The following is a 24,194-nucleotide window of genomic DNA, read 5'->3' as shown; positions in this document are numbered from 1 at the left end:
CTTTGTCTTTCCTTCTACTGAGCATGCTCACTCCGAAGTCCTTGTGTGGCCTCTCCGTATCTTGTAAGATGTCTGCTTGTGGAGGGGTCACAAAAGGCCATTCTCAGGAAGAACAGCTGAAAGTGGCCTGTCTTCCTCAGCTGAACTAAAACAGCCTCCTCCACACATGCATGCGCAGTCGCACGCTGGACATTACCATTGTTTTTTTGGGAAGAGGCCAGGTATTGGGTATTTAACCCAGGGCCTTCCCACTGAGCTATACCCTCAGCCCTCTTTCGTTTTCAGATTAGAGTCTCCTTCAGTTGCCCAGTCTGGGCTTGTTTGTGATCCTTCTGCCTCAGCCTCCCAGTGTTCTTGGATCTGTGATTTTTTTTTTTTTTTCAGTACCGGAAATCGAACTCACAACCTCGCGCTTACCAGGCAGGCACTGTGCCGCTGAGCTAAATCCCCGGCCCCTGGATCTGTGATTGATCTTACTGGACATTATTACTGGGTTTACGTGTTGGTGGTCTGTCTTCCCTCTAGACAATAACCCCTGGGAACAGAGCCGTCTGTGCCTGACCCTGCCTGCTATACAGAGCTCTGGAGAGGGCCTCAGGTGGCTTGCCATCCATGTACAGATTACACAGTTAGACTATGGGCAAGTGTCAGGCAGCAGTGGGAAGCACAGTGTTCTAGGGCAGAGGTGAGAGAATCACAGTGGAGTGGGATTTGCGGGATCTGGATGTGCGTAGAGGTAAGTTACAATTTTAAAGGGCAGCATCACCAGAAGTGTTTTCTCCCACTCAGGTTCCTTTAATGTGCATTAAGTTGTTACACCCTAAATGGTGTTTCATGCTTGGGAATGGAGCACTTCAGTACTGGTGGGATGGGAAGTAGCAGTAAGAAGAAAAAAGGTGATACTGCAGTGGTGATCCCCTGTAATCCAGCACTCTGGGAGGCTGAGGCAGGAGGCTCACAAGCTCAAGCCCAACCTGTGCAATTTAGTGACTTAATGAGACCCTGTCTCAGAAGAGTAGGACAGGCCAGAGGAGTAGCTCAGTGGGAAGGGCCTCCTTCAGGCCTCAGCACCATGAAGCACAGCTGGGGCAACGTCCCCCCTGTGGTGTAGTGATCTTCACTCTAGCACAGTCCCATTCACTGGAAAGTCAATTCGAAAGCTACAGTTTGAGTTTCTGACTTACAAATGAAAATCTTCTTCGCTTTCCTCTGGGTCCTCCGAGAAAAGGCCTTGCTCCAGCCATGGCCTCCGCGTCCTCTGGGATGCTTATGTCGAGGTGTGGGAAGGCCGGCCGGGCCTTGGCTCCGTGGCCCCTCCGGTTCCCACAGCCCTGCACTGCACTCCTTGGTGGTCGGCTTGCAGTGCTGCCTTGCTTTCCCCTTGGCTTGGAAGGGAGTAAGCGCCTGGCTGGAAATAGGCACCCTGTCCTCCTCATCCCGACCGTTCTCCCGGAGCATGAGAGGGTGTCTTCCTTGTTTATAGAGGAAACATGAACTCCTTGTGCTTCTGGCTAACATTGCTGGATAATTTGGTCCATTTTCACTCTCATAAGTGTTCTTTTATTATTATTTTCTAATTGATGCATGAAAATAGAAGAGGTGATCAAATTATACAGTGAATGCTTAAATTTAAAAATTATTGCAGTGAGACCCACTGCCATCAATCCCTTCCAAAATACTGTCCCTTTCCTTAAACACCCTTATCCTGTCGTTCTTGCCACTTTCTGAAGCAGTTCTGGAAGTTTTGTGAGTGTCTCTACAAAATGTGATAAAAAATATGATAAACGTTGGCACTAGACAAGCAGGCTTGTACAAACAGGGTGTGGCCAGGGATGGCGGCACAAGCCTGTAATCTCAACACTTGGGAGGTTGAGGCAAGACAGTTGCCACAAGTTAGAAGCCAGCCTGAGCTACATAGTGAGTTCAAAGCCAAGCAGAACTGTATAGCAAGACCCAGTCTCAAACAAAACAACAATAGTAATCCCCAAACAAAAACATCACAGTGCGTCCTCAACCACCTTATCCAAGGGATCTGGCACCATGGGAGTTGTGGCTGTTCCCCCAACTCAAAAGGCCCAGGGAAAGCAAGCATTTTGAATTGAGGACGTGGAGACAGCTGTAACAGTGTACGTGAGGACGCGAGAGAGACTTCCAGAACTACTTCAGAGCGTGGCCAGCACAGTGGGAGGAGGGTATTTGAAGTGAGGGGGAGGACTTCGAGGAGGATTAAGGACAATGTGTCTTTTGCTGAAGCACATTTTAAAAAAAATTTAGACGTTCACTGAACATTTTGATAACACCTCAGAATTAAAGGGAGACTTCAGATTCGTATCTAAAAATTTTTATTTTGATTTTGTTTAACATTCCTGGGATGTCAAGATCTTTTTAAATTTTTAAAAGAAACACATATATTTTAGACATTGCATGCATACTTTTTAAAGTTGAAGTCTGTATTTGAGTCACAAACACAATATTGAATGAACATTATGGGCCCAAGGCAGAGCCCTGCCATCTGCAAGAAAGCCATTCGAGCCACAGAGAGACGGGTCAGTGCAGATCAGCAAACTGAAGATGGCTTTCTACCGAAGCGATCAGGGAGACTCTGACAGTTATGGAGGCAGAGTGAGCCCGTGTCTGGGGCCTTCCTATCCAGAAAGCCTAAAACAGAACGACGTCCACTGGCCCCTCTGGGCACCTCGGTCGCTGCTGGCCTTGCCTGGCTCTGGGGCAGGCACCTCACGTGCCCTGAGCAGAGGCCTAAAGAGACATGCGAGGACCCTGGGGTTCCTCTGCTTTGGTCTCACTCTGTCGTGTGCTGCCGTATCTGTGAGTGCGTCCGCGTCCATGGCCTGTGTGAGTGCTCATGAAGTAAGCCCGGCCCGGCGTTTTAGATGTTCAGAACGTTAACTCGAAGTCAGTGCATTTGCCTACCAGGAGTCCATGTTACATACAGTGAGGAGGGGCTAAAGACTGTTAACATTTCATGGGACTGAGAGACAGGAGAGAGATAGCAACATCGCCCTAGGTTATGACGTGAAATAGTACGAAAGCCGAAACAGAGCCCCCTCAGCGGGTTTGGGAGTGCGCTGTGACTGCATGCCGTGGCCGCATAGCCCTGGTCAGTAACCCGGCCTCTGTTTCTTCCTCACTCTCGCCTTCTTGCGCCATTTGAAACACCATCTCTGTCTCCATTTCCCACCTGTGAGGACAGACATGAAGCAACTTCCTCTTGATGTTTGTGTCGCGATTTAGCTTGGAGACTCAAACCCCCATCCCTGAGATGGTCCTCGGAATGGAGACGCACCCACGCTCCTGCCCATCCCCTCTCCTTGGTGTGAGTGGCTCATACTGGGTGTGCAGTGCTGGGTTCCCAGTGACCCTGTGGCATCATTGTGGAGGACAGCATCAGAAGTGCACTGTGAGGAGGCCAAGCAGCGCCCAAGGGCCGGCCGCGTCAGGGCTGCAGGAAAGGAAGGAGATCCTGAAGGGCGCTTTTGCGGTAGTGGGGTGGCAGTCCCCGAGAGATGGAATTGAGATTAACAGAGAGAAGGTGACAAGTGGGAATGAGTGCTGTGATTTATAGACAGCAAGGTGCTCTCTAAAGACATCTGTGGGATTCCTGTCACTTCTGCTCTTTAAACACAGGGTGTTGGTGAGAATATAAACTAATCGGGCTGAGGACAGGAGAGATGAGGTCCGTGCCTACCAGCCGTGTCTCACGCTTCCACAGGTGGATGAGAAGGGGAGAGAAGCACAGGTTGTGTAATGACGGACTGATGATTATCAAAAGGCACTTTTAATCAGAGTGTCCTTGACATTTTCAGGCTGGCGGAGTTGTTCTCTCCCAGGCCTGTGGGCTCAGGAAGCAGTAAGAGAGGAAGGTGTCTCGGCCCGGTCTTTGCGGTCGGCAGGCTCTGAGAATATGCCTTCCTGGCATCACATTCAAGATCGAGTACGGGATGGATTGGAGAAGATCCCCGGGTCTTTTCTTGGAAGATGGAAGTTAACAGTTTCTTCTTGTAAAAATACCCTCGTAACTTACGAAGTCTTTTGGAAAGTTTGAACATATTCATAAAGAGTTAGGTTTCTCGTTTTTATGGAGATTGGTTCTGGTTGTAATCAGTTTCTGTCTGAGTTCCAGAAATGCAAAGATTCTGCGCCGAAAGAGGTGGCAGCTGACAAAATTGCTGTCTTTGACCTTCTGATACAAGTTGAGTAACGAATCTGGAAAATAATGAACTGCAATTAAGGAAATCTGCACTCATATTCAAGTGTGTTTCTCAGACAGCACATAAAATAATTGAAAGAACTTCCTGCTCTCCAATTAGTTAGATTGAATTAATTTGGTGTGGTAGTTTTTTTCATGTATCTGCAAGTCTGTGTTCAGATGAACTATTTATGTGCTTCAAAGTTCGGGACTCCAGGTGGCATCATTGATTAATCTGGGGAATTAAAGAGTTAATGGTCAGATTTAATTTTCACCCTCAAAAGCGCAGCCCTGTTTCAGCACTTCTTTGCGTGTCTGCTCCTGGTCAGAGTGGCCTTATCAGCTTTGGGGCCACGTCTTTCCTCCTTCCTTGACCTTCCAGTGCAGCCACCCAGCCTGGAACAGAGAGCAGTGGCACGCAGCCTCTGTGAGGATGGAGGAGATGCTTCTGGGGTCCTCCGGGCCTCGTTCCTGAGCTCCTTCCATGTGAGCACGGGCACTCCTCCTCAGCGCCTCTTCTGCAGAATGCTGCTCAGGTCGACGTGCTTGGGCTTCCTTGGCGAAATGAGCTACATGAACACATACCTGTGTCCTGAGAAAGAGTCCCCGTTTTAACCAGCTCAAATAAGAAAACAGGTCTGTATTTCATTTTCCAGCCTCTGCTTTCCTTGACTATCAAGTTTTTTTCCAAAGTAACACAGATGAATCTTTTCTTCTGTAAACTGATTCCCCAGGATAAATGCATGTGTGCGCAACTGCCACATTGACTTGTTCCGGATGTCACAAAGGAAATGTGCAGAGGCCTTGTGGAGTTTGAGCTTGTTTGTTTTTTTTTTTTTTAAATTTTCAAAAATTTCTCTGCTGGGTGTAGCAGAGCAATAGCGTACTTGCCCAGGGTGTGCAGTTTGGTGTGGATTCTGTCCCCAGCACTGCAAAACAAGTAACATTTAAATTGAAACATTTAGGGCTGAGGATATAGCTCAGTGGTACAAGTGCCTGCCTAGCAAGTGCAAGGTCCCAAGTTCAATTCCCAGTACCAAAAATAAATAAATAAAATGAATAAATTTAAACATTTAAAACTGATTTTCTCCCAGTTGCTTTAGTAATGAATTCTTAGGCACTCTCACCATTGCTAGAACACTGTTGTCCAAAATCGTAAGTTTGCTTTCTACCTTTATTCCAAGAAGAGATAGCAGTGGATTGACATACTCAGCGATACTAAGTTTATAAAATTGTCTTCAGAATCAGGTGTAATAGCCAATCTGAGAAATAATTCTGACTAAAATTTATTGCAGCAAGTGAGAATGTTTGAGGCAGTGCGGAAGGCAGTTGGCAGGCCTGTCTGCTAGGTGTTCCTCGGAAATGGACATTGTATGCTTCTGTTGCATGATTCTGTAGACCAAGATTTGGTCTTACAGGCCATGGACCTCTGAAAATTAGCCAGAAATAATAGTAAACAAGTGAGCCTGGTTGTGTTCCAGTAAACCTGATGGAAGAGTAATCTAAAATTTGAATTTCACACAGTTTTTACATCCTGATACACTCTTTTGATTTGTTTCAAACACTGAGAATGTAGAGGCCATTTCTTAGCTCCTGGGTGGTCTAGGCAGCTGTCAGGTCGGATTGAGAACATGTATTTAGGCTTGTAGATCAGCATCCTCTGATTTAGGCAAACATCCTTCCTGCATCATGGATGCTTGAAAAACAACTGCCATTTTGCATGGAGTGCATATTTTATCTTCTTTCAAAATATATAAAATTTTTTTCTTTTTTTTTTTATTCCTTGTGCTGGAAATTGAACCCAGGGCCTTTGCACTGAGCTTAGCTCTTTATTTTTAGACAGGGTTTCACTAATTTGTTCAGTTGCCCAGGTTGGGTTCCAACTTGTAATCCTCCTGTTTCAGCCTCCCAGAGTATTAGCATTACATACTGAAATTAACAATTACCTTCTAAAAGTTCTAAAAAATAACTTCACTAGATTCTAAAACTCAGAAACTGTATCCTTGGAAACTGCAATTCAAGAAATATTTGTATTTACCATTTCATTTATGGAATATGTAGAGTAAGTTACACTAATATGTGCAATATAATGAAATAAAAGCCTGTCTGGACCATATTCTTCACTTTTATCCAGTAAAAAAAGTTGGCTTTTTAAAGTCATTGGTGTAATGAAAATTAAATAGGAATATTAGGTGCTAGACTCTGAGTGGCTCGTTTTGGCTTTATGCACACTTTGTCCCCAACTCCTGGCACAACCCATGGAACACTAGGTGCCTGGTACGTTTGTGAAGGAGCAAACTAGTGAAAGCTCAGGTTCTTCGCTTAAAGGAACATAGAATTAATGTTGCATCCTGAATGGCTTTGGGACTAATAAACACAACTGGAAACTTTCGATTTCTAGATCAGATGTAATTACCGATTTCTTAAAAATATGTAAGCCAGCTTAGAAATATCTTGGAAGACGACACACACAATTCTATGACTGTGAAATAACTGAGACTTTCCAAATGCGCCTGGGCCCGTGCCAGGGTTCCGCAGGATGGTCCCCACATTGGTGCTGCGGGACTGAGTCTGATCTGCACTGTGCGGTTGAAATGTAATGTGAGCCATGTGGTTATTAAATTTTTTTAGTAACCACATTTCAAACACTAAAAAGAAACAGGTTAAAATAATTTCAATATTTTTTAAGCTGGTATTTTCAAAGTATTACCATATCAGCCTATAGTCAATACAAAAAAAAACCACTGAGATACACCTTTTTTACAGAGATTTTGAAATCGTGTCTATTTCATATCTCTAGCATGTTCCAATTCAAGTGTTAAGTTTTCATTGGAAATACTTAAGCTGCCTTTAAAGTTCACGAAGCTCACGTTGAAAAGTAGATCCATGTGCCCAAGATGTTCCGCACGTTCCATTTTTCAGTGTCCATCTTACCAGTTAACACCAAGTGGGGCCATGGCCTGGGGCTCGGGTGGATCGAGCACCTCCAGGCAGTCACAGAGCCCAGTGGGGGCAGAGCAGGGATTTATAGGTTCAGAAAGCAAGACCCAGTGCACAAAGTCCCTTCAGGGACTTGGCTGAGTGTGATTAAAACTAGCAAAATGAATACACTGTAGAATCCAGTAGAATGACTGGATCAGTGAAATGTTAAAAGGAGGGACCAGACAAGCCCCAAAATGCACCTAGCAGGGCCTGTCTGAGCTGCCTTGTCTTACTTGTTTCTAACACATTCTCTATGGGCAGAGGGGGCTTGTCAGCTTGCAGCAGAGAGCCACGAGGTCACGTTTGGTTTTTGGAGAGCTCCCGGCTGTGGTATGGAAGGGGGTTCATTTAAGGAGAAGGGAACGGAAGACTCTTCAGGATGCATGGAGACCTCACCGGGGGCTGTGGTGCTGGTCAGGGATCCGGAGTTGCCTCCCTGTGCTGTGATTCGCAGATTGAATGGGCGCCTCTGGCAAGGACCACCATTCTGCCCCTGTCCCCTGGGGTGATGTTGCTCAGAGACCCCACATGCATAGGATTACCACTGTCCAGCTGTACGTCCCCAGATGTGACTGGCCTGGGTGTCACACGGTGGGGGCATAGCTGAGATTTATAGATTCAGAAATGGGGGACAGATGGGGGTCCGAGCTATCCACTAGAATGCTGGGTTCTCATTTAAAATAAGAAACCCAGCTGCCAGATGGACAGAATGCTAGCATCACTATGCCCAACAGCACTTTCAGATCAGCCTGGCTCATGGAGTCAGAGCATCAGGCAGCCAGGAATGTGGGTGTGCAGGAGCCAGCACAGAGAGCACTGGGTGCCACCGTGGCGCCACCCGGCTGTGGGCCAGGCTGGAAGCTTCCCCCAGCCGCCTCCCCAGTCGGCCTCTTCACCTTCTTCCAGGTGAACCAGCTGAGCAGCAGTGGTGAGGAATGGCTGAGTCTGGTCTCCAGGTGACCTGTGGCAGGGTTTTATCTGCCCGGCTGCTTCTATCAGAGTGGTTTGGAAGATCAGGCAGTACTTGCTTCATGCGCTGCTTCTGCTTGCTTCTGTTTTTCCCACTTTAGCAGCAAAGAAATGAGGTCTTGGCTCCTGGTTATTTGTAGCAAAAAATGAAACTTACATCTCTTGTTGTAAAAATAATTTCTTGTACTTGGATTTAAACTATTGGTTAGTATTAATTTATGTACCATTAGGATAACATTTAAGAAATTCAGGGTGGCAGGTGATTATTAGGAAAGGTTTATTTTCAGCCAAAAAAGTATCTGAAAATTCAGCATTGGGAATTCAGCATTAAAATGATTATCTTATTCCTTCAACCATTAGCTTTTCTCTTTTTACCTACCTTATTCTGAAATTTCAGGCTTGGTTTTTTTCCCAAATTCGATGTCAGTATACAAATCAGTCTTCTCTGTGCTACTTGTTAAGTAATTCGTGTGGTCTTCGTTCACTCACGGAAGAAGTTTGCCAGGCATGGTGGTGCACAGCTGTAATCCCAGTATTCAGGAGGCTGAGGCAGGCACATTGCTGGCCAGCCTGGGCTATATAATGAGACCCTGTCTTTTAAAAAAGCAGGAAGTTGCCTTATGTGTGGCAGTACAGAGCTGAATGAGACCTGATTGCTGCCCTTCAGCACTGGCCTCTTTGGCGTCAAGAAGTTCCTCAAGCCCCAGGGACCAAAGTTAAGACATGTGCAGGATGGGTGCTGGCAGAGGTGTGTTTCCCAGGTGACACCTGACAGATGGGCATTTCTTTCCAATTGGGATGGAGGGGCCATGTCTGCTCTGAGACTTCAGGCAAAGAAGTGTTTCTGGTGGATGTGCTTCCCAAGGGCAGGAGCAGTGTGAGGAGGGGTGGGAAAGCCTTGTGTTCTGATGGGGAGTGTTTTAGTTATTTTTCTCACTACTGAGACAAAATACCCAACACCCGCATATTAAGGGAGAAAAGGTTTATTTAGCTCAAGTTTGTAGAGGTTTTTAGTCCATAATCAGCTAGCTGCAAGGTAAGGTGGCGTGGCAGAGAGACCTCACAGAGGAGGAACAGTTCATGGTGGGGAGAAGGTCGCAAAGCAAGCAAGGGACAAAACAAGTCTCTTTCTGTCCCTTATATTGTATCCAGCCTGTCGGGATTAGAGTAGTTCCAAACTCATCAGTGGACTAATTGAGTAATCACCCACCCTTAATCCTGGCACCCTTAATCCTGGCATTGCACCCTGAGTCAATCACACACTCTAGATCCAGCCACCTTTGAAAAGCCCCACCCATGCCTGCATGAGGCTTGGGGGGGTGGACATTTAGGCACCAGTGTAACAGGGAAAAGACGCTGTCCGTGTCGTGTCAAGGAGATAGTGTGCTCCGGGTGGAGGGGCCCCAGGAGAGCTTTTATGCCAGATTCTGGATTCTGAGCCCATCTCCCCATCACGTGGTGTGTCAGAGCAGGTGTGAGATCTGCTAGATGGCAAGAAGCGCCTCGGCTGCTCCTGGAGCACCTCTGAGCTCTCCTCCTGCTGGACCCTGCTCCTCTGTTGTGCGTGGCAGTGCTCAGTCCTCTCCCGAGCCCCTCCAGTGTCTGTCACTGCTCGGGTGCCCTGAGCACGTTTAACCAATGGGTAGATGCTCTCTCGGTGCTGGTTTCCACGGTGTGAGATGTGGGCAATTATATTCACTTGCCTCATGGGACTTCTCCTTAATATTTATAGCTGCCAACTACTGTGCAGTCATTTTTATTAATAGTTACCAGATGTGTTGTAAGGATTAATGAACTTATGATCTGAAATGTTTTGAGCTCCTGAAATAGAGCTGATGCCTGTAGAGGGGGTGTGAAAGAGCACTAAAATACAAACAATACGCATTTGGAAATTAGAGCTGTTAGGTGTGAAGAAGCGGCACAGTTGAGGTTCCGGCATGCTCTGAGGATGGGTCAGGGACCCTTAAGAGACTGCTGTTTTCATCCCCGGCCTTGCTCAAGCAGGCAGCCTGCGCGCATGCTCCCACTTGAGCAGGTGACCCGGGCTCCTCGCCCTGGGCGTCGTCTTTAGTGTTTCTCCAGCCTCTGCAGCTGGCTGTATTTCTATTTCTGTTTCCTTTTACTGTCCCAGTTCAAGCTTTTAGGAGTTCTCCATGGAATCACTGAAGTAAGTTCTTAATTGATCCAGTGTGTTTAGCGTCTCCCTCTGCTGAGGGTTCCCCGTTGGGAGCATAGATCTTACCGGAGCCTCATTCTGCAGCCCGCGCCCGCTCTGTTGCCTGTGAAATCCCCCCAGGAGCTCACAGGCCTCTGCCTCGCAGCCCAGCTCTCCCTTCTCTGCCCAGCACCAGGCAGGCCGGGGAGTCTCACCCCAAGACCTGCAAGCGGAGTGGCTTTTGGGGTCAGAGCCGTGTGTAGACAGAACAGCACACACAGGGCACTTCTGCTTCCTGCCTGTGTGTGGCTCACCAGTCTCACTATACTGTCACCCCCTGCGGGCACCTATCTGTGATCATTTCTCCTCTGAACTTTCTCTACTTTCAGAATGTCTATTCCAGAGCCAGGCGTGGTGGCACACGCCTGTAATCCCAGCACTCAGGAGGCTGAGGCAGGAGGATCAGCATGAGTTTGAGGCTGACCTGAGTTACACAGTGAGTTCAAGGCCAGCCGCACTGCATATCTCCTGTCTCAGGAAACCAAAACCAAAGAAAACATCCATTCCAGTATACCTGCATTAGTCATTTGCCTGAATGGCCTTTCTCACGGCTGGACAGTTCCTTGTGCGGCAGAGGGCCCTGAGTTCAAGCCCGGGTGATGTGAGACCCCGTGAAATCTGTGCCAAGCAGGATTTGTTCCCTGGAGTTGAAACCAGCGTAGCAGTCAATTTGGCCCTAAAATTCATTTCAGCACTTACTGATTAAGCACGTGCTGGACTGTATAATCACACGAGTCTACTTGAGGGAAAGATGATGTCTTTCTAGGAAAGGTTCTGTCTGATGTGGTCACCCTTCTGCCTCTGGAAGGTCTCTACAGTTTTATGCTTGGGAAGGGGTGAGCTTCAGCTCAGTAGGAGTGCTTATCCCCTGGTCTTACTAACCTACGTCAGATGTAACTAGTCTGAGCCTCAGCAGCGTTTTTGTCTTCATGAGGAAGTGTCCTCCGAGCAGCTTCCTGTCTGTGGGAGGCTTTAGACACTGTGGGAAGAACACAGGGACAGCGGCCTCTGCCTGGCGCTGTGAGGCCGTGGGCCCAGTGCAGGAGGGGGAGGGAGGTCGCGCATCCTTGGGAATCTTGGGGCGCTGCAGTACCCGAGTCTGGGCCCACCCGTCTGGCCCAGGAGTCAGGAGGCTGCCGGAGGGGCTCCCGTTCAGGCCCTGGCACTGGAGGTGGTGCTCCTGCTGCAGGCCCCCCCTTGTGCTCGCTCGGCCACCACAGTGCTTTCTGGCAGTGACCACTGCGGCAGCACCGTGTTGGGGAGTGACGTTCCCTTAGCTCATCTGTCCTTTCCCTGAGCCGGTTCTGCTGTGATCTCCTCGAGCCCTTTTCCCTGCGCCCTGACTTCAGTCCTGTCTGTCCACGCCCGCTGCTCCCCAGCATGTGTCTCCCGGGCAGCCCCAGGCACGTGTGGTCACGTGGTTCCCTTTGCAGAAGTGCAGCCACCGTGCCCGCTGCTCTGGCTGGCACCTGCGCATGGGCTGCCTTTCCCCTGCACTCCAACCTCCAGCCGGGTCTGGGTCACGGGTGGAGGGACAGGAGAGAGGACCACAGCCCGGGCTGAGCTCTGTCCAGACGGTGGCCACCGTGTGACAGCCTCAGGCCCAGGGGACCTTTCGATGTCGATGTGAGCTGTCTGGTGGTGCAGCCGCCACCCTCTGTCCCCTGTGGGCCCAGCAGAGGAGAGGAGCCCTTCCTGTGCCCTCTGCGCCTGGACAGGGCCCTTGTTCCTGAGCTCACACACTGGAGAAGGGTGCTGGGGAGCCAAGCAGGGCGGCCTGAGACCTCCGTCCTGCGTGCCAGCTGCTGTGTCGCGTGGCCTGGTCAAACCCAGGGGCCGTATCCGGAGTTGCTGGTTCCTTTCCCTGCTGATGTCCTTTCCTTATCCTGGCTCTAATCGTTTTTGTCTTTCTCCTTTAACCTTCCTGGAATCGTGTCTGTAACTCCGTAAGTGATAAAGTCCTTTCTTGTCACCTGATTTACACCCGTTAACCCAGGCCTCAAGGCTGGGTCCGTGCCTCACGGCTGCTGTGGAGCTGCTTTGTCTCCTCAGACTTCGGTTCTCCCGCCAGCTTGTGTCCTGCTGCCAGCCCAGTCCGATTTTCAGCTCTCATCTGCCGTCTCCGCTCAGAAACCTGGCGACCCCTTTCCTTTACCGGTTTAGTTTCAGGCCCACGCTTGCTCTATGCCTGGTACTTGGGCCAGACGGCTTCCCGTGTTCCCGTTTCCTGTGGCGACGTGTGACCATGAGCCCGGCGTCCTTCTGGGTCTCTTCTGGCTGCACTGTGTAGCCGCCGAGGGCTGGGCACTGCGACTGCAGAGGGACCGAGCGTGCGAGCGCCCGCGTGTGGCGGTGACCGGAGTGTGTCTTGTCTGCCTGGCTGGGCCCCTTGTTGCCCCTGTGGCCTGGGCGGCAGGGCCCCTCCTACGCCTCTTGCTCTGTCCGGGGGACACCTGTCCCGTTGTCCTGGCCCCTGTGATCCCTGACTGGCACACGCGCTTGTCTCCTCAGCCCGTGCCCCGAATCCTGGTGCAGGCTCCTCTCCCCGACGCCCAGGCGGCCAGGACGGAGGAGGTGAGTCGCTGGGCCGGGGCTGCCCCTTCGCAGTGGTGGCGCTGGTGCTGGATCGCTCTGTCTACACCTGTGCTGTTTTTTTTCTTCGCACTCCTGTTTGATAATTAACTACAGTGTAGGTCACTGTCTTCTCCTTCCACATTTTCCGCGTTATACTTTCTATTTTCAACGTGTTAATCATATGATTGCTAAACTTTTGGGTGCTTGACTGCTAATGTAGTCTGTGCTTTAATGGCCCACTGCTAGGCAGAGGGGATTTCTATAAACAGAACGATCTCCTTCTCCTAAGTGTTTGCTTAATTCTCAGTTTTACATTTCATTCTGATTCATGATATCAGCGTGAAAAGACTAATGCTAAGCTGGGAGAAAATAGTCTCTTATGACCTCCCACAGATCAACAGCACTTCTGCTCTTATGAATAGCAAATCTATTTTCTCCCACTGTGCTTCATTCTCTTAGGAAATGCTGGATCTTCATAGGAAGTTTTATTTATTAGAACAATAGCAAAATCTCCCCAGTAGTCTGAAGGGACACTCGTACCTCCCTTCCCCTTGTTTCTGAAAGGCCCTTTCGCCAGGTGCTTCCGAGGCTCGTGAGCTTCCTGGGGGCACCGCGTGGGCCCTCCCCAGGGTGCGGGCTGGGTGGTCCTGGCAGGGACGTCTGCGCACCCTGTCTCTGGGATGGTGGCCCAGCTGCCATCTGGGTCTGGTGGTTCCCTCAGCAGTGGTTTTCCAAGAGCCCTCCGGAAACGTCCCCAGTGACATTGAAGATAGCAGCTCAGCGTCAGCTGGCCCGTCTGGGTGCAGCCTGGGGGAACAGCGCCAGGGTGCTGGCCTCTGTCATCTTGTCCTGGCACATCCGGCCCTCAGCCCTGGCTTTCTGCTTCCTGGGTTCTTGGACGGATCCTTCAGCTTCTAGGGCCACAGTGTAAATGGATGTGTGCAGACTTCTGCCTGCCCTCCGCTGGCCACTCCCGGGGACGAGCCACGCCGTAGGTGTGAGGAGGGACGGCATGGTCCCGGTGGCCGGCGAGGGGAGTCTCCACTGTAGTTTTGTGTGTTTTCTTCCCCCGTGGGCAGTGAGACCAACCCTAAATAGAAAGGAATACATAGAACACATGCAGAGTGTGAAGGGGATTGAAGGACTGCCTAATCTTTTAGAGTATTTGTGCGGGTGGCAGTTACTGATCTATTGGAGAGAGCACGTTCTGTAGCCCCGAGATCCATCACAGAAACGGGCTGTTAATCTCCAGAGGTGCTGTTAATTTCATCCCCTGAAAGTGCGCCTCGTGGTGAGGGGAGGCCTCTGGAAACAGGGATACAAATGACAGTTCGCGGGAAAATGCATGATTTATCAAACTGCGGCGTTAGGCCAAGGAACTGTAAGAGACTCATAGATCTCAGCTGTTTCCCAGTTCGAATAAATCGTGTATTTCAAATGGAAAATGACCATTCCTGTAATATAAATAATTTTTCCGTAAATATTGGAAAACATATTTCTTCTGAGCAGTACCCACCCACTCATCCCCCACCCGCCGCTTCCCCCGACACCGAGGGTAGGGAGCAGAAGGGTAACCGGCCAGCTGCCCCTGCTAGTTCGGTTGTCGATGAAGAGCGCCTTCCCGGGCATCCCCGGCACTGTGAGATTTGGACAAGCGGTGGCTGTCATTGTGCCCCCTGGGACGTGGCTTCGCGTGTGTCCTCTGCCTAGTGACGTGGACAGAGTGATGTGAGGGACACGTGCAGCCCGGCTGCCCCTAGCTCTGTCCTCTGCCAGTGGTCCTCCTGGCCCCGGGGCCCTGACACGGCCCCAGCCTTCCACAGCAGCCAGAGGGACAGCCACTTCACAGGAGGCCGTGGCCCACTGGTGCCCGACCCTGGTCCTGGCCCTGCCCCGAACCCAAGTTGGGAGTGCCCAGCTGGGTCAGCGCCTCTCGTGCCTGAGCTGCTGATGCACCTTCAGACCCTCTGATGAGATCACGCTTTCCTTTCTGTTGTCCCCTTGTATCTCTGTGAGCTCACAGTGGGCAGAGGTTGGGTTTCCATGGGAACAGTTACCACACCCACTGCCTGCGCCCCACCCTAGAGTGAGAGCCTTTGCCTTCTGCTGTCGTCCCGTCCCCGCCCCGCCCCCCGGCCCTGACCCTGGTGGCAGAGATGAGCGCCACCAGGGGAGAAGTGGAACGGGGCACGGCCTGGCCGCCCCCGGATGCAGGCTCAGAGCTGAGGGTGCCTGTGCAGTGCCGGGCTCTGTGCCCCTCACGGGTACAGTGTCTCAGTGTGCCTGTTCTGGTGAGCGGGTCGCCTGACTCGCCCGTCTCAGATGTGCTTCCTTCTGCTGCAGGCTCAGCGAGGGAGCCTGGGGCCTGGTGTGGCCTCGGAGGCCACAGTGCCCACGGCAGCCCCTGCCATGAAGGTGTTGGACAAGCCGGCCCCTCCACACACCACTGCTGTCACCCCGGCCCCTGAGGGGCAGGACGGGCCCCCCAGCCCCCTGAGTGAGGCCTCCAGTGGCTACTTCTCGCACAGCGTCTCTACTGCCACCTTGTCAGACGCGCTTGCCCTCAGCCTGGACGCCACGGGCCCAAGCGGGCAGACGCCCAGCTCCCCAGCTGCGCCAGGCCAGAACCCAGAGGCGGAGGTGGCCTCTCCTTCAGGCACGAAGAGCTACCCATCGGGCCCAGAAGAGCCCTCGGCGCAGCCTGCCACGTACGCGGAGCTTGAGGTCCCCAGGCCTTTGCTGCTGCCAGACGCCCAGGCACCCGCGTCCCCATTCAGGATCCGGAAGGTGCGCACCTCGGAGCTGAAGTCTTTCACGCGCATGCTGGGCGGCGGCTGCTCTGGGGCCGAGGAGGACCTGCTGGCCACGGGGGGGCCTGGCAACTCTGGGGAGCAGGCCGCCGGGAAGCCAGAAGTGGCATCTGACTCCGAGGAAGCCAGCGAAGTGCCCGAGTGGCTCAAAGAGGGGGAGTATGTTGCCGTGGGCACCACCAAAACGGGCATCGTGCGGTACATCGGCCCGACTGACTTCCAGGAGGGCACATGGGTCGGCGTGGAGCTCGACCTGCCTTCCGGTGAGTGCTAGGGAGGGGCCTTGGGTGGTAGGGACAGCGGGTCAGGCAGGACAGCAGGACAGGCTGTGCTCTGGGCCCCAGCCCCGCCATCCTCAATCAGGATCTCTTTCAGGTGAGAGTTTGCTTGTTTAACTCTGGAAGGTTCCTAGAAACCCAGGATGGTAACCAAAAGTTACTAGACATTTGTGGGGTTTTTGTTCGTTTTTTCAGTAGTGCGGAATGAACCCAGGGCCTCTGCAGTGAGCTGTATTTCTAAGCCTCATGAAGTCTCTAAGCTGCCCAGGCGGGACTCAGACTTGGGATCCTCTGCCTCAGCTTCCCAGTGTGGTGGGGCTAGAGGCCTCTGCCACCACATCTAGTTTATAACGGCTTTAATACTCCCCCCTTTGAGATTGGGGTCCTGCTGTGTTGCCCAGTTTCTCCTCAAACCCCTGGGCCAAAGAGAGCCTCATGCCTCAGCCTCCTCGGTAGCTGGGAGGATAACCGCTTGCCACCACATCCATCCTTAAATGTACTTTCCTCCGTCAGAGAAGCCTCTGCGTTTGAGGGAGCACAGTAGCTTAGCCTTAGGTGGGAGGGGGGCCCTTGTGATGCCGGATCCTCCATTTCGTTCCAAGACTTCCTGGGTGCCCTGGCCACAGGTGGGGAGCTCTGGGCCGGGTGACACGAGTTCCTCTGCATGCTTGGGTCTCATACACAGTCACGAGGGCAGGACCTCAGGAAGTGTTCGGCCCCGGGGCCTTTGGGGAGTTGTCTTAATCAGCTTCTCTGAGCGGTCGCTCACACTCCATGACATTCCCCTCAGCGTGTTTTTGCGGGCTGCTAAGCATCTGTGGCTGGGCCCTCGGCGCCGTGTGACTTCAGAGCACACCCCGAGCCCCGGAACCCTGGTCCCCAGCAGCTGCGCCCTCCCAGCCCTAGCTGCCCCGCCTGGCCTTGTTCCCACCTGCGAGGAGGGCCTTGTCTGCTGGGCTGCGCAGGCCTTGTGGCCGCCCCTCCAGCCTGCAGCCCGGCTGTGCCCTGGTCTGGCCCAGGCTTGGCTCTGTGCCAGCTGTGCTAGGGCCGGTGCTGTGCCTGTCGGTGTGGATGGTTTTGTGTGGACGCCATGGGCTTGGAGCTTTGCAGCTGGTGCTTTGCCGGGCTGTCCCCCCAAGTGGCTGGGCCCCGCGGTACTAGGCGGTCGGCTTGGCTGGCTGGGCTCCGTCAGGTCCCCTGGGGCCTGGCTGGTGGCTCAGAGAGTGCAGTGGGAGCTCGAGGGCAGAGTGGAGGAGAGGACGGCTTCATGAACCCGCGCTGGAGCCAGAAGGTCGGTGGGGTGCCCACAGTGTGCTGGGCCCTGTCCCGGCGGCAGCCACACCGGTGCTGGCTGTGTCCCTGGGCCCTGTGCTCCCTGTGAACTCACTTGCTGCCTTTAAGCTCATCCTTGGGCACGGAATGGCTCGAATTGGAAGTGATTCTAGAAGATTAATGTCACACAGGCTGGGAATTTGTTTTAAATCCGCTTCTCCTGAGGTGTACAGGGGAAGTGCGAAGCAAGTTTATGTCTGCAGTTGAACTCAAGAATTAAAGGGAGATTAGCAAATAATTTAATTCACGCAGTGCAGCGCGTACTAAGTAATTACACAGTGTGTTCCAGTTCTGCTCTACATTCTGAGGGTACCATCACACCCCTGATGTAACTGGACTTTAATTCTGGAGAGGAGAAAGTCACTAAGTAAATGGCTAAAGCTTTGAGAGCAGCGGATGCTGTGACGGATGGGGAGCAGAACGGGGGCAGGGAGGGTCGGTGGGGGACGGACCGCAAGGTGCATTGGAGGCAGCAGAGGCACTGGGGTGGGGCGAGGCGGGGCGAGCAGTGAGGCAGCATGAGCTGAGGGCACCTGGTGGCCGCGTCCCCAGGGTCTGTGCCCTGTGCAGGAGCCAGTGTGGATGGAAGGCATCCGGGGTTGAAAGACCCTATCTTGGAGAATAGGTTTTGGGGGAGAGTGAAGGTGCCGCAGGTGTCCAGAGCGCCAGGCGAGGTGGTGCCCGGCTGTAAACCACAGCACTGGGAGGCTACAGAGTGAGAAGACCCTGCTTCAAAAGAAGGAAATCAACAAATAAAAACAAAAGCCCCAGATGCCCCGGGGAAAGGGATCAAGGTTCAGTGTGGCGGCAGCTGTGGAGGTGGTGAACATACTCAGACGACAGAGGGATGACGGGAGGCTGCAGCCAGTAGACGGGGCTGGAGAGGCCCCCGAAGCAGGAAGGAGCCAAGGAGCAGGCCTGGGTACAAGACAGAAGGAGGACAGGCTGGCCGTGCACTGTGGGCTGAGAGGAAGGCCCGAGAGTGGGAGGGAGGGGCCGGAGTGCGTCTGATGCACGTGGGATCCTGTCAGGGCCGGGACGCCTCAGGTCTCCGAAGTGTCCTGTCACTGCAGAACATCTGATACCCACAGCTTAAAGGAGGAGAGGGGTGCTTGGCGCAGTGTCAGGGTTCCACCCATGGCCAGCTGGCCCCAGGCTTGGCGGAAGACAAGGTGCTCCACACCCTGGCAGGCAGGAAGAGGACAAGAAGGGAGGAGCTGGGGACAAGTATATGCCCTTCCTGGTAATGCCTCAGTGGCCACCTCCAGCCAGGCCCACTCCTGACAGCCCACTGGGGTGTGAACCCATCCTTGGGTGAATCCACTCGTGAGGCAGTGCTGTCATCATCTCCTTCCAAGACCCCCACCTCTGAGCCCGTGAGCGTGTTAGATCTGAACTTCTGCATCATGTGTGGCCAGGGGAGCTAAGCCATGGCCCTCCTGCCACTGGATCCAGACCAGCAAGGCGGGGAGAGAGGAGGGAAGTAGGAGCAGGGGGCTTCAAAGTGTGTGCTTCATCACCAGCTGCCGCCTGCCCTGCACACGCCCTTTCAGTGCTTTGCCCACAAAACTGCCGCGCCTTGGCACCCTACGCGGCCGTGGGGTCTGTCCCGGTACTCCGGCAGTTTTACCAGTTTGCATTAAGAGGCTTAGGGGAAGAGTTGTTCTGCCAATGCCACCCATCCTGATGGAAGGTCATCGTGCCCGCTGGAGGGCACGATGCAGAGTGCTGTCTCTGCATGTCCCTCCAGAGGGCCACAGCACTCGGGGTGCCCATCCCTGGTGCCCATGTGCCCTGGCCTCAGGGGGCAGCACCTGTGAACCCCTGGGAAGGGAGGTGACAGATCAGTGGGGCTCGACTGACGTCCCTTCTCTGCTCCCTGCAGGAAAGAATGACGGCTCGATCGGCGGGAAGCAGTACTTCAAGTGCAACCCTGGCTACGGGCTGCTGGTGCGGCCGGCCCGGGTACGCAAGGCCCAGGCTGCCGGGCGCAGGCGCAGCACGGGGCTCCGGGCACAGGGTGCCCTCGAGGTCCGCCGCAGCGCCACCCTCTCAGGCTCTGCCACCAACCTGGCCTCACTGACGGCTGCCCTGGCCAAGGCTGACAGGAGCCCCAAGAACGTGGAGAACCGGAAGTCCTGGGCCAGCTGAGTGCGGCACCTGGTGGCCAGGGATGGGACCTCCTGAGCAGGGCCGGAATGCTTTTTGCACGACGCAGGGCTGGTGACCCCCCTAGTTCCCTGCTCCCTGGGACTCCAGAAGCTTTGCTTCTTCCTTTTCTCGGGGGTGGAGGATGGGGGGCTTCTGGAAGCCAGGAGGGGCTGTGGGACAGGGGCTGAGGCCCTCCGCACAGCCTGGGCCAGGGGTGTCCCTGCTGGGGTTTCGTGGTGCCCACCTGTTTTTAACTCTGTGACCCCACTAATGTCTTAATTTACACCCTGGCCCTGAGTGTCCTTGCCGTGCCCAGCAAGGACTCCGCCCTCCGCCCCAAGTGCCAGCTCCTTCAAGTGCCTTGGCCCACCCGCCCCGTCTCACAGGCCCCTGGCAGGGGTCTTTGTGGGTGTGCCGGCGTCTTTAAACCTGGTTACCGTGTATTCCCTTCACAGGATCCTTGGAACATATTTATTTATATTTATTTTTCCAAATTGACATCTCTCTCTCGAGCCTCAGTCATATCCACCCAAGCCTCTGCCTTCGCCCTTGGCCACCAGGCTCCTGCCTGGTGCGCGGGTGCTGGAGGTGGCTGGGCCATAGCCCTCATTGGTCCCTGCACCGCAGACACCCAAGTGTCCTTACTGTGCAGAAAGCCGACCGACGGCGTGGCCGGCCCTGCTGGGGGGCTGGGGGTGGTGAACGTGGCTCACTGCCCCGTTCGGTGCAGTTCGGTGTTGGGGACGTCCCGGGCCACGTTCGTGTCTGCTGGTTCCTGAGCCCCAACCGCGGCCTGGCAGGTAGCCACTGACATCGGGGCTTGGTGATGTCTCCGGGGCCCGGGCCCAGCCCTGAGTCGCCCCAGCCTGGCCGCCGCCTCCGAGCCTGTGGTGTGTCTCCGTTGTGCGGGAGCGGCGTGTGTGTGAAGGGGGACAGGACCTGGCCCGGGCTCCCCAGGCCCCCGTGGCCCTAGCCCAGGATGGAGGCCAGGTGCCCTGAGTCTGGTTCCGGTTCCTCCTCTGTGCTCCTGAGCTTTCAAGAAGAGCTCTTGTGGCAGAATCCCGGGTTCTCTGGGGTCTGAGCTGGAGGCAGGAAGCGGCGCTGGACCCTTGACTGGTTGGGGCGGCCCACACGGTGGCTCCTCGGAACACAGAGCCTCGGGTCCCCACAGCCCGGCCCGGTGCCCCGCTGGCAGCTGCGGCGTACTTAGTATCTCTAACCCGTGTGCCTCGCCGCCCGGCAGGGCTCTGCAGCCTTCCTTGCACCCGCACAGGGCCCGGGGGCGGGGGGACACAGCAGCGTCTTCCTGTTTCCTAGGGTCTGGGCTGGCGGGCCTGCGGGGCGGACCATCGCCCTCGCAGGGACGGTGTGGCCGTGTGCGGAGCCCCTTTCCAGGCCGGCACCGACTTGGCTTTCTGCTCGTCTTCAGGCTGGCACTTAGGGACGGCTGCCGGCGTGTCTGAATGAGTGCTGGCAGTTTGCAGGGCCTTCTGCTCGCTCCGCCCCATCTAGTACTGGCTGGGGTGGTTAGGTGGTGTCATGGCCCCCTGTTCCTTGCGTGGTGTCCGGCCCGGTGGTCGTGGAAGGAGTCAGCACCCCGAGAACTCCCTGCGGGAGGCCGGCCAGGCACTGTGTAGGAGGTGCCGCCGTGGAAGTGTGAGACCCTGGGTGTCTCTCATGTACCGAGAGACGGGCTCGCGGGCTCTGGCTGTCCAGGGCGCAGCGTGACCGTCGTCTGCAGTCAGCCGGGGGCTTGTGGCGGAGTAGGAGCTAAAGGAGTGCCAGACGGGATGGCTGCTTGTAGTGGAGCTCGCTGGCGCTTCGGGCTCGAGCTGCCTGGTTCTGGCCCAGTCTGATGCCCTTGGCCACCTCCACTGCCCCCCAGTGCCCAGCCACAGCCGAGCCCTCATCCTGCTGCCCTGCGGTGTCCAGGAAGCTCCGCCTCCTGGGACACCCCTGCCTTAAAGCCCCACAGATGCCCTGGGCCCCTGCAAAGCACCCGGGCCTGCAGGTGCCGTCCCCGCCCTGGGTGATGCTTGCAGGCGGCACTCCACAGGGGTGCAGAAAGGTGTCCCTGAGACCTCCACTGCCCTCGCTTCCCCAGCGTGCAGCCTGGCTGGGCTTTTCTCAGAAAAAGTGTGGTGGGGGTTCACGCTGGTAGCATGTCAGAAGCTTGTCCCGTCGGTGTCCTTGGGAGCCGCCCCGGGCTGGGGTTCCTGCTGGGGCAGCCGAGGTCGCCTCCGGCGACTCAGCCTGTGCAGGGAGCCGGCGGGGCCTGGCCCTGCTCCTCAGATCTCACACGACCTGCGCCCCCCAAGCCCCGGTTCTGCCTTCAGAGAGCACTGCACCGTGCTGACCGCGGCAGGCAGGGCACTGCTGCCTCCCGCCCCGCACCGAGAGGCCTGGGCGGCCTCAGCCCCGCCCGCCCACGGCCCGGTGAGCAGCAGCAGCGTCCTGATGAAGCCCACCTCGTGGTGCCGATGGACACTGACTTGTGTGGGGCCACGGCGCTCAGTGCTGGGCCGAGAGGGCAGGGTGGGGACCCAGCTGAGACCGGAGAGGGGCTGAGGGCCAAGGCGCGGGCGGGGTTCCTGGGCTGGTCTTCGGGGGAGGACCGCGCTGTGACCCACGTGAGCGGCGGCGCAGGCTTGGAAGGCGTGGAGGTCCCGTCGCTGCCTGCTGTCTCCTCCCCTGGCTCAGGGCCTCCCAGGGTGAGAGGAGCAGCTCCGGGCGCGCCTGTGCTCCATCGCCCGCAGCCCCAGGCCGCCTCAGCCAGGTGGGGGGCGCCCCGGCCACCTGTCGTGCTCTCCTGGGGCCAAGCGCAGCCCGCTCCTGCGCAAGACACTGCCCGAGGCAGCTTGCTTAGGAAACCGGGGCGCCTTCCTGGTGGCTGCAGACACTAACCTTTTTGGAGAGTTTCGGCTGTGCTTCCCTAGGTGTGGCTTTTGTACATAGAATGAGTTCACGTGTAAAGAGGTGACTTTGATTCGAGTGGTTTGGTACACTTAAGTAGGTTAAAAAAATCCAAAGACTCTAATGAACTGTAAAGACCTCAATGGTTTGTATTGGACGATGAACTAAACCTCTGTAATTTTGTACCATATATGCCTTTCCACCAAATGACCAGCAGCTTCTAAATAAAAGATGATTTCTTGCCTCCGTCTGAGCTCTGTCGCTTCTCCCTTCTCGACCCTGACACCCTTCAGGCTCCCTGCAGACTGTTCCCGATCATGGCCTCGTTCTCCGCAGCGGCCGTGGGCTCTTCCGGATGGAGACCGGAAGGAGGAAGTGTGGGAACGGTGGTCCCTTGGGCACACCCCTCTGGCAGAGCTCCCAGCCCATCCCCTCAGCCTGTGACAGACGCATTCTGCACTGGGCCGGGAACAGAGGGCCTCTTCTGTAGAGGCAGAGGCTCCGTGCTCTGGGACGGTGTTTCGGGAACGGGGACGAGGGTTGTGGCAGTGGGCCTGCTGGCAGTGCCTGGGCCAAGTCCCAGGGGACGGTGGACTCTGTCAGTCCTGGTGGCCCTGTGTGCTGATGAGGCCACCTCCTGCAGACGTCATCCAGCTGCCCGCCCAGCAGGGGACTGGAAGGCACGGACAGTGGTGGGTTCGGCCTGTGGGCTGGGGAGGTGACCAGGCCTCCTTTGCCTGCCACGGGACCCCGGGGCCACAGTCCAGCGCCAGCGTGGGCCTCGCAGTGGCCACTGCAAAGGACCTCTGTGGCCTTGCTTTCCCCCTGTGGGTTTGTCACTCAGCCCAGTCTCCTAAGGTCCTTGCGGATGTCGGCCGCAGCCACCTACGTGATGGAGATGGCCATCAGCCAGAGTGCGTCAGAGCAGGGCTTGTTTATATTCACGAGTGCAGAAGAGTTGCTCAGAGCCTGGCACTGCCAAGCGGGGACGGGACATGGCAGCCAGGAGCGGCTCTGGAGTGAGGCAGGAATCTGAATGGAACTGACCCTGACAAAGCTCCAAGGAGAAGTCTTCAAGTTCCTGGGGTTTTACAGTTGCTCCGCCCCAAAGCGAGCCCCGGTGACTGTGACATCAGGTCACTTGCTCACATGCCGTGTGGAAACATCTGCACCTGTCCTGGCCTCGCCTTGTGCGCTGGGTGGTCCATGGTGTGCAGGGCACTGGCCCTAAGGTGGGGACACGGGGCGGTGACGCAGGGGACAGACAGGCCATGGGCTGAAGGTCAGAGCTCCTAAGCAGTCTGGGGCCAAAGCACAAAGCGTGGGGAGGGGACCACCCTATTAGGAGCTCTGCTGCCAACGCAGGTCCTGCCCTCGCTGCCTCTACTTGTAAGTTTCTTGGTCTAAATGTGTGCCGAGGGGAAAGGAAAGACCTTTTACTTCTGAGGGTTCGCGGGGAGGGGAAGGCACCGGGCACGCCGGGAGAACGCAGAGCTGTGAGGGACCTGACGGGCGTTGCTGCAAGCCTGTAAGGAAGGCTGCGTAACATCTTAGGTTTTCCTGCCGCTGCTGCCCTAGGGGAAGCCCCGGGAGAGCTCCCGCGAGACAAGGCTCAGGGTGTGGCAGGGAAAGGGAAATGCGAATCCAGGAAGGCCGGGGTGGGCAGTGCTTCTGAGCGCAGGGCAGGTGGCTTGGGAACCCTGGGAGGGTCCCTGAGGGTCGCTGTGGGCTCAGGCGAGGCAGGGGGCAGGGGGCAGGACTTC

At 55.0% G+C, this 24,194-nt stretch overlaps 2 protein-coding genes across 2 annotated transcripts in view; one reads left to right on the top strand and one right to left on the bottom strand.

The window, feature by feature from the left end:
• The window catches only part of Kif13b (kinesin family member 13B), a gene marked incomplete in the record, with an annotated part of 157,582 nt that extends 134,904 nt beyond the window's left edge, over nucleotides 1–22,678 (top strand). The window contains 3 exon segments of the mRNA XM_013514371.1: nucleotides 12,885–12,947; nucleotides 15,291–16,020; nucleotides 19,253–22,678. Coding sequence (XP_013369825.1) covers nucleotides 12,885–12,947; nucleotides 15,291–16,020; nucleotides 19,253–19,518 — 1,059 coding nt within the window.
• LOC106148656 (predicted GPI-anchored protein 58) lies at nucleotides 20,228–21,026 on the bottom strand. The gene is made up of 2 exons (XM_013514916.1): nucleotides 20,926–21,026; nucleotides 20,228–20,852 (listed from the first exon to the last, which is right to left on the bottom strand). Exons 1-2 carry the CDS (start codon nucleotides 21,024–21,026, stop codon nucleotides 20,228–20,230), a joined length of 726 nt encoding a protein of 241 aa, XP_013370370.1.
• Nucleotides 22,679–24,194: the final 1,516 nt, after the last annotated feature.

This window comes from Chinchilla lanigera, unplaced genomic scaffold (assembly GCF_000276665.1).
Source record: "Chinchilla lanigera isolate Chin_1 unplaced genomic scaffold, ChiLan1.0 scaffold00002, whole genome shotgun sequence".
NCBI classification, from domain to species: Eukaryota; Metazoa; Chordata; class Mammalia; order Rodentia; family Chinchillidae; genus Chinchilla; species Chinchilla lanigera.
The sequence above is the reverse complement of the archived record's forward strand: the minus strand, read 5'-3'. Positions and strand labels throughout refer to the sequence as shown.

Bases quoted from the DNA above. Each gene is read 5' to 3' on its own strand.
- LOC106148656 (XM_013514916.1), bottom strand. From the start codon at position 21,026: ATGGGGCGGAGCGAGCAGAAGGCCCTGCAAACTGCCAGCACTCATTCA. The intron at 20,853-20,925 runs GTCGGTGCCGGC...TCCGCCCCGCAG, and splicing joins GAAGACGAGCAGAAAGCCAA to GCCCGCCAGCCCAGACCCTA.